This window comes from Ananas comosus, linkage group 1 (assembly GCF_001540865.1).
Source record: "Ananas comosus cultivar F153 linkage group 1, ASM154086v1, whole genome shotgun sequence".
Lineage (NCBI taxonomy): Eukaryota > Viridiplantae > Streptophyta > Magnoliopsida > Poales > Bromeliaceae > Ananas > Ananas comosus.
Genome location: NC_033621.1, coordinates 15,529,620 through 15,538,566, shown reverse-complemented (window position 1 = coordinate 15,538,566; position 8,947 = coordinate 15,529,620). Strand labels below are relative to the sequence as shown.

Genomic DNA, 8,947 nt, shown 5'->3' with positions numbered 1-8,947 from the left:
TATGCCTTTATGCACATTTGATTAAATTTCTAATCTACTAAATACTATAAATTTTTTGAATAAATAAAAAGATGCGCTGGGCAAAATGTTCATGCATCAAAACAAGATCACATTGCACTTTTAGTTTGAAATTATGATCAAAATAAACTTTTATATGAAATGGCCATGCAAATCCATGAAGGTTTAATTTGAAAAGACTTTTACAACAAAAATCAAAAATTTTTTTATAAAACAAAAGGGTTGCTCTTATTTGACAAATTCAAGCAAACATAGAGATAAGAGATCATTCTAAAAAGTCAAAATCTTCTATTATAAAGGGAAACAAAAAAATAAATGCCATGTCATGCCAAATGAGCCTGCTGGGGCAGAAGCCTAAAAAAGAATTACATTCAATCTAGAAAAATAACCTGAGTGATAACTAATGCACTATTTTTTTTTTTTTTTTTTTACATCAATAAACCAAATCAAAAAGCTACTAAGTAATAGAATTACTGCAATTACTATTGAGATATTCCTAGCATCCACTCTCTATCTGTATGTACCAATAATGATGCTCCTAGATATTGAAAACAACATCAACCACAATCAACCAATCCTCGTTCTCTTTAAAAGCTTTTGAGCATATATATATTCCTGCAACAAAAAAAGATTCAACTTGAGAGAGATAAAAGTGCAAATTCAAAACCATTTCTCTCCCTCCCCACAACCACATTGGAGATGATGGTGAAGCTGAAAAGGACTAAAGTTGAAATGCCAAGAATAAGACCATGAATTTGAAGAATAACAAAAATAAAAAAGAAAAAAAAAAGAAAGGATTGCGAGAAATCGCTGGTCAATGAAATATGATATGTCAAAAACTAAAATAACAGTTAATATATCTGTAGTTTCTAGAAAAAATTAAATGAGTAATATCTATATATATATATATATATATATATATATATATATATATATATACTGTAGGAAAATACTTGTCATAATATTTGATAGACTTGTTATATAGAGTAAGGTTAAGGTCGTTTTCTGGGGATTTGGCCTCCATTCCCTCCTCCCTCAATTGAATTGATGATCGGTTGCTTCGGAAATAATCAAAACTGTATGATGAACTTGTTAGAAACCAAAAACTATGAAATTTTTTGAATATGCTCAAGAACATATAGTATAGAAGCTATCAAATCAAAATTAAAGTCATTATTCTTAATCATGGTATTAAAAGGTATTTTTGAACAAAATTTTAACATATTTAAATCATATTTAATCATTAAACTGAAAACCACATCTAATCAGTCGTTAAAACAATCAAATTTGAGACAACTTAACAACTAAGTATAATGTATTGTAATTTTATGAAATTCGCTTTCGAGCATCTTCAAAAACTCTAAAACATTTCTAACGGTCTCAATCGTCAAACCAGAAAAGCTAAGATATTTCTTTAAGAACGGAAAATTTGGGCCCTAAACTTCTCCCCCCAAAAAGAAGAAGAATCTCATGTAAAAGAGAAAGGTTAGAAGGATTGATGGGAGGCGATGGACCGCCTACTGCAGACAACTGGAATATTGAGCTTTCAGAATGTCTTGTAGTGGAGGTGCGTGCATGATTGAAATCATCAAAATGGATGGAGCTAGAAACGCTTGGTAGGTTGGACCTTTCAATCACGCATATGCAAAGTTACAAGCTTATCGGTTATTAGCCTACTACGAACAATCCAAGGGCCAAACACCCACACACCAACATTATATGTCTTTCAACACAGTACTAATCAACTAGAATAAAGGCCAAAGAAGTAGTATATCGAAGGACACGACACATGACCTAATCAGATAGAGCCAAGTATATATCTTTCCAGGTAAACTTTACCTAGTGAGCATACGATGAAGTTTTGTTTAGTTCACTGAACTTTAATTTACTGTAACAGGCCAGACACTAAACTCGTATTTTTATTTCACTGACATCAATCTAATGAGAAAACTTGTCCCAATTTCACAATAGAGGAATAATATGATAGCTAAATTAGTTGTCACAAACTCGTATGTCTATCTTTAAGTGTGATGTGGCAGTTAAATTTCATTAGGTTTGGAAAAATATAGCCGACACATCATGTATTGAAAATAATAATAGAGTTGAATCAGCTGTCCTATCATCCCTCTGTTATGAAAGTTAAATTTAAACTTCACGGAGTGATCTGATTGAAGTAAAAATCACAGTCCAGTGACGTTAACCGCAACAAATTGATGTTCAACAACCTATATGAAGTCCCACAATAAACTTCTACTCAAAAGCATATCTAGCAACGAATTTGCGAAGAACATGTAAAATAATACGGAGTAATTCATTAATTACCTCTGTAGTACGGTGAAGTTTCTATTTAGTTGTGAACATGATCTCCAATCATAGATTGGTCCATCCTAGCGAAGAATACTGTGTGGAGAATCTTTTATAGCAATATCACCACAACTAGTAGGATAAGAATACCACCCAACCAAGACGTTATCTGCAAGAAAGAAAAAGCTCTCATCAAACCTTGCTTTCAATTATTTATCTTTTCTTCTAAAATTGTGTGCGCAAATTTTGTCAACCAGTGAGGTGGAGATATGCAAACTAATGCCCTATTGAGGTCAAAAGGTGCAATATTCGTTGATGGTATCCTTTCAAAATTTTTTACATCTTCTCACTGGTTCTTTAATCTGGTACGGGCCACAAAAGAAATGTCACATTCAAAACACATTTTTAGTGTGAAAAAGAAAAAAGAAAATTTCCTCCACTCAGTTTAGAAACATTATTCCAATTGATCTGATCGACGGTCTTTAAATAGTTTATATATAAAAAAAAATTAGTAAAAATCAAACTTTTGAGCTTTTGCAAATCATGACAAATTATTTATATTTAAATTTAAGGTTTTAGCTGTTAGTTTACGAAATTCTGGTGTATAGACTGCGAAGCATGGACTTTTTTTTCCTTTTTATTTATTTATTTATTTGTTTTGTTCGTCTTTTTATTATAGGGTTAATTTTATACAGATTTTTTCAAATATAGTGAATGATAAATATATTCCTACAAAATTCAACTTTCATTTATTATCCCTACAAAAATTCCGATGTTTTCAAATATGCTCTTACCGTTAAAATTCATTAGAAAACTTTAGTTAACCATAGGTTAAATACTTAATCCTGATTAGTTTTTAACATTTTTACACCTTTTATGTTATACTGTTATGACTTTTGAAGGGATATATTTGTGATGATAAAATTAAAAATATAAATAGTTCTCTAACGGTTCTCTAACGATAACAAATCGAAGAAATATATTTGAAAACATCAAGACTTTATAAAAATAATATATAAAAATTAATTTTATAAAAAAAAAAATATTTGCTATTTATTATATTTACATATATGTGTATAAAATTAGCCCTTTGTTATATGAAGCAGTTGGTGGAATCCCACCATAACATGGCCCACATTGTGGCCTGATATTCTGCAGGTTGGTTGGCTCTGGCCGCCAACCTGCAGCTAAAAGTTTGTTTATGGGAATAGACCCCTGTCCTTTCATTACATCACAATGATAGAGAACGGGGAGTGACCAAATTGACCAAAACATAATTGTTTACCCAGAAATTAAGTAAAACAATTATAAGGAAATGTTTTTTTTTTTTTTTTTTTTTTTTTGNTTTCCTTGGGTGTGTCTGTTTTTCTTCCCCTGGTTAAGATTTTGGTTGGTGTGTAAATAAATTGGGTTGTCATTGATTAATAAGAGTGAGAGAGGACGCACCTAACATCCCTAGCAATTGGTAATAGAATTTTCTAATATTATTAAATCTTAAATTGCGACGAGTTTGAAGGATGACTGGCTAAAAAATAATATTTTAGGGTGTAGAAGCGAAAAATTTTTGTATGTATTAGATTCGCTTCCCCATATAATAGTAAATAAATAAAGAGTCCTGTAGCATGATAGATATTTTTTCAATATTTCAGTGTCTAAAACTAGATTAAAAAAACTAATTAGGACACCTAACTAATGAAAATAATATATGTATATGCATATGGAATCTTTTCCAACAAGAGACAATCTAATTTACGTCATTATATTTAAATTGCGAGTATGTACATAAACAAATGGTGTGTTGACTTGTCTACCACAAAAGGTTGTTTTTATTCTTTAACCAGTACAAAAAACGTTCTCTTCTTCGGACTTAATCCACCACCTCTTAATTTCCACACAAATATACATCTAATATGATGTTACGGTGACAAAACTATATAATATATATATATAATATTATATATATATATATAATATATATATATATATATAACCGACGATGCAAGCATTATGAAATATATATATATATATATAAGAGAAACTCGACTGGAATATATCATAGCTCAAGGCTATTTGTGTTATTAATTTTGTAGTCTTTATATTGAAAAATGTGCGGCTAGGATGATGTGGGTCTTGTAGAGTTGAGGTGAGTGGTTGATTTAATAGTATAATCTACGGGTAAAAATAATCAAAAAGTTAAATTTAACAATAAAAAAATTCGATAGCACCAAAGGTTTGGTGCTTCGATAATATCCGGCCAGACTTTATATAAGAACCCAACCAAGATATATATATTTTTAATTAATTAATTAATTATAGCAAAAATAAAAAGAGAGAATTAATTAATTAAATAAGTTGAAGTACATGCACTACTCACCAGCAGCAATTTTCTGTTTCTGTTTGTGTTGGGAGCAGACGACGAGGAGAATAGGGAGGATGGGGAAGGAGAGAAGGCCGAGCCGGCCAGCAAGCCAATATTGTAAACGGGAGTGCCGTCCGGGTAGAAGAGGCCGTAGTTCCTCTCGGACGTGGGGCCGGGCTTCAAATCCTCGTTGAAGAGCGCGAAAACGTAGACGTCGATGGGCACGGCGGGCCGCATGGGCGTGCCCTGCCCCTCCGCTATCCTCTTCAGCAGATTTCCGTTGTACGCGGCCGCGTTGGCGACGGTCGCCCCGGGCTCGTCCGCGTCCCCCTTGGACGGCCAGCCGGTCTCCGATATCCTGACGTCCACGTCGTCGGCGTGGCCCATGCTCCGCATGGCCGCGTACACGGCGTCGAGCTGCGCGTAGAGCATGTTGTCGTAGGTGAGGTTGGTGGTGGGGTCCGTGACGCCGGCGTTCGGCTGGAAGAGCACGTAGGGCAGGGATATGGCGGAGGGGTCGGCCTTGTAGGCGAAGAAGGGGTAGGCGTTGACGAGGAAGGGCGATTTGATCTGCGCGAGGAAGTTGAGCAGCGGCTGGACGTACTGCGCGAGTTCCGGGCTGAAGGCGCCGGCGGACGGCGGGTAGCTGGTGGAGAGAATGGCGAGGGAGTGGGCGGTGGAGACGTTGACCTGCTCGCTCAGCCCCAGCGCCACGAGCGCCTGGTACATGGCCTGCATGGCCGGGAGGAGGTTGGACATGAGCGCGGTGTCGGTGCCGGACAGCACCTCGTTGCCCACGGTGATGCACGTGATCCGCGTCTGCGGGAGGAAGGGCTGCACGCGCTGCGCCAGCCAGGACCTCGCCCTGGAGGCGTCCGTCATGTTCGCCACGTTGTCGTTGCTGATGGCGATGATGAACTCCACCCCCGTGTTCGCGAAGGCCGACAGCACCTTCGGGTCCGCGTCGTACAGCTTCACCTTGTTCACGTTTAGGGACTGCAGCATCGTCGCCACGCGGGCCGGGCTGGGCAGGTCGTTCGCGATCTGCCCGTAGTTGATCCCGAATTTCAGGCCCGGGACTCCCAGCACTTGGCCTGCGTATAATCATCAGTTTAGACTTGCTTGCTTTTTTTTTAAAAGAAAAAAAATAAAATAAATTTAGTTGAAAATTTAAATCAACTAGAATACAAATTTGAAAACTTGGATACCAAGCGCCAAATTCTTTGCCACTTACGTACGTTAGGAACAATCAGTTAAATTTTGCTTGCTCAAAGAGAAATATTGTAATTACGTGTACATCTGAAATGATTGTTGTAAATATTACGTTGCTTCATCTAAAAACAGTTTAGGCAAATTTTTTTAAAAAAGAAACTTAATACTTACTGAAATAACAAAGATTTTAAAAAATTAGTATGAAGATCGATACTGACCCCTTAAATCCAATTTCTGGGTGCATAGAAGGATTGCTGGATTTTAAAAAGATATATAGTAAAGTTATATAACAGCTTCTTAATTTGTAGTTTTTTTTTTTTATAAAAAGCTTAATTACACTCTAATGTACTGTACTTTTGTATTATTAAATATAATTTTAGAATTATTTTTGCTTGCTCAATTATAAAATATTTTTGAAAAACACACTCGAATTATTTTCCTGTTAATTTTACACTGTTTTTTACATTTTCTAATTTATTTTCTCTTACTATTTTTTATTTTACAGAGCAAATCGCTAAACAATAGTTTCCTTACCAAATATTTACATTATGGTCAAGGAATCTAGTATTCTGAATAGAAACGAAAGAGACCAATTAGATTAAAAAAAAAAAAACAATTATATGCTCCACTATTTTTAATCGATACTTTTTGACAATGTAAAATTTCGAAAATTTTTTAAAAAATAGCTTAGTGATGTGTGAAAATAATAATAAAGTATAGAAAATAAAAAAATATCTCAATTATAGGATAGAATAGTATAATTAAGCTTTTTGCTAAGTATTATTTGTTTGTTTGTGTGGTTAAGAAAACAAACAAAAAAAAAGAAAAAGAGAGTCGTAGCAACAGAAAAAAGTTGGAAGGTTGGACAAGATATTGAATAAGTGGTTTAGACATCCCTAAATAGTCATATCAACTGATAAAAAATTTGACTTTTAAAATAAATAAAGTATATAATTCATACACACTTTTGAGATATATGCATAGTATTACTTAATAAGAGCATAAATATATATAGCAAGTCTAACAACTCTTTCCTACTAAAAACAATATTAATGATGGTGGAGGAAAAAAAAAAAAAAAAAATTTAAAATTTTGAACTCTCCAACGAATAGCAAATCACCATTTACTGCATCAGTACAAATACACATTTATTCTAATTAATTACTCAGTCTCTTTCACAAGAACAGGACAATAAAAAATTTAAAAAAAAATCCAGACCATAAAAGTTGAAGTTTAATTAAGGTGCCATCGTTGACGTATCTTCTTGTAACATTACTGTCACGCACTAATGACAAATACAAAACTTGATGACAATTCAAAATTAGATAGTTGGATGAAATTAAATAAAATATTAATTTATGATTTTTCGAAATAATTTACAATTGGATCAAAGTTTTAAAGTAGCCTATAACAATTTTTCAATATAAACACAAGCAGTAAAAACCCCAAAAAGGTCGCACGTACGTGGGTGATATAAAAATCGGCACGTGCGCAACGATAGACCCATTAACTTATCGGATTGCAAGGTTAAATAAAACCCGACCCGCTAAACCCGTAAACGGAAACCTCAAAGTCTCACGGACAAATCAAAGCATCAACCCACCATTATTATTCCTATCATTATTCCCTACCAAACTCATCAATCTTTAATTAATTTTTTTAAATTTACTTCTCAAAATGGACCAAAATGAAATTAAGAGCCGAGTGGGAATTCCTGATGATTGAATCGTCATAATTCGAAACTAGTACGAGTTCAAAAATCAGATCTCAGCAAAAACGAAGAAGAGTTCGAGAACCAATTTGAAACGGGAATTGAAGTACGTACTACTCAATTCGATCGAACCATCAAATTTTTTTCGCAAATTTGAACCAAATTGAAACGGGAATTGAAGTACGTACTACTCATCAATTCGATCGAATCATCAAATCTTATCCCAAATTCGAAAACACTGCATTAAAAAGAGAGAGAGAGAGAGAGAGAGAGAGAGAGAGAAAGAGATATTGGTCGGTACCTGAGATGAGCAACCACAGCAACAATGGGGAGAGGCGAGAGGAGAGCGCCATTCTCTCTCTCTCTCTCTCTCTCTCTCTCTCTACCCCGCTCTCTCTCTCTCTCTCTAGTTTTGGATCCCGAGGCCACCCTTTATAAAAATATCCTGGGGGAGGTAGATTTAAGCGGAAGCTTTCGAAACCGACACGTGTGAGCGCACCTGTCCCTGTACGCCTCCTATTTGGAAAAAAAAAATTAAAAAAAAAATATACATAGGAAACCCTCAACTGCAGGCAAATTCGAAATCAGCTCCTCAAATCCAATTCTTTTTTACTGAGATTTTCCCAGCTAATAAATTCTTTTAACTTGAATTTTCATACTTAGTCAGATTAAAAAGTTAATCAAGTTCAATAAAATTTGTTCGTTATTAGCCGTTTGTTTCGGTCGATTTTTATTTCCTAATAAAAGGCTGTTTACCAATAAGTTTGACAAAATGACCAATATGAAGGTGTCTTTCAAAAGTAAATTTGAGTTAAAAGTTATTTTCGGCTCAATAGAGCGTTTGGTAATTTTATTTTTAAAATCTGATTCTACTTCAGAATCAGAAAACTAATTTTGAAGGCTCCAGAGTCAGAAACAGAAAAAAACAGCTTCTTGAAATCTGATTCTGATTTTGAATTCAAGCTTCAAATTTTTATTTTAATTTTAAATTTAATTTTAATTTTAAATTTTAATTTTCGGATTCATTTTCGAATTTTTAAATTTTAACTTTTAAATTTTAAAATTTTAAAAATAGATTTCAAATTTCAAATTTTAAATTTTAATTTTTAAATTTCAAATCTCAAATTTTAATTTAAATTTTAAATCTCAAATTTTAGATTTTAAATTTTAAATTTTAAATTTCAAATTTCAAATTGAAGATCAAATTTAAAATTTGACATTTTAGATTTTAAATTTTAAATTTAAAAATTTTAAATTTTAAATTACAAGTTTTAATCTTCAAATTATAAATTTCAAAATTTTAAAATTTAAGTTTTAAATATTCAAATTTTAAATTTTAAATA

General features: G+C 33.4%; 1 protein-coding gene across 1 annotated transcript; it reads right to left on the bottom strand.

The window, feature by feature from the left end:
• LOC109712888 (glucan endo-1,3-beta-glucosidase 14-like) lies at positions 284 to 8,024 on the bottom strand. The gene is made up of 4 exons (XM_020236689.1): positions 7,906 to 8,024; positions 4,697 to 5,775; positions 2,341 to 2,491; positions 284 to 633 (listed from the first exon to the last, which is right to left on the bottom strand). Exons 1-3 carry the CDS (start codon positions 7,955 to 7,957, stop codon positions 2,435 to 2,437), a joined length of 1,188 nt encoding a protein of 395 aa, XP_020092278.1. The 5' UTR covers positions 7,958 to 8,024; the 3' UTR covers positions 284 to 633; positions 2,341 to 2,434.

What these genes read in the sequence shown, in the direction of transcription:
- LOC109712888 (XM_020236689.1), bottom strand. Translation starts at nt 7,957, where the DNA reads ATGGCGCTCTCCTCTCGCCTCTCCCCATTGTTGCTGTGGTTGCTCATC. An exon ending in GCTGTGGTTGCTCATCTCAG is followed by an intron (nt 5,776 to 7,905) that starts GTACCGACCAAT and finishes GATTATACGCAG; the next exon opens with GCCAAGTGCTGGGAGTCCCG. An exon ending in GAAACAGAAAATTGCTGCTG is followed by an intron (nt 2,492 to 4,696) that starts GTGAGTAGTGCA and finishes TCTTTCTTGCAG; the next exon opens with ATAACGTCTTGGTTGGGTGG.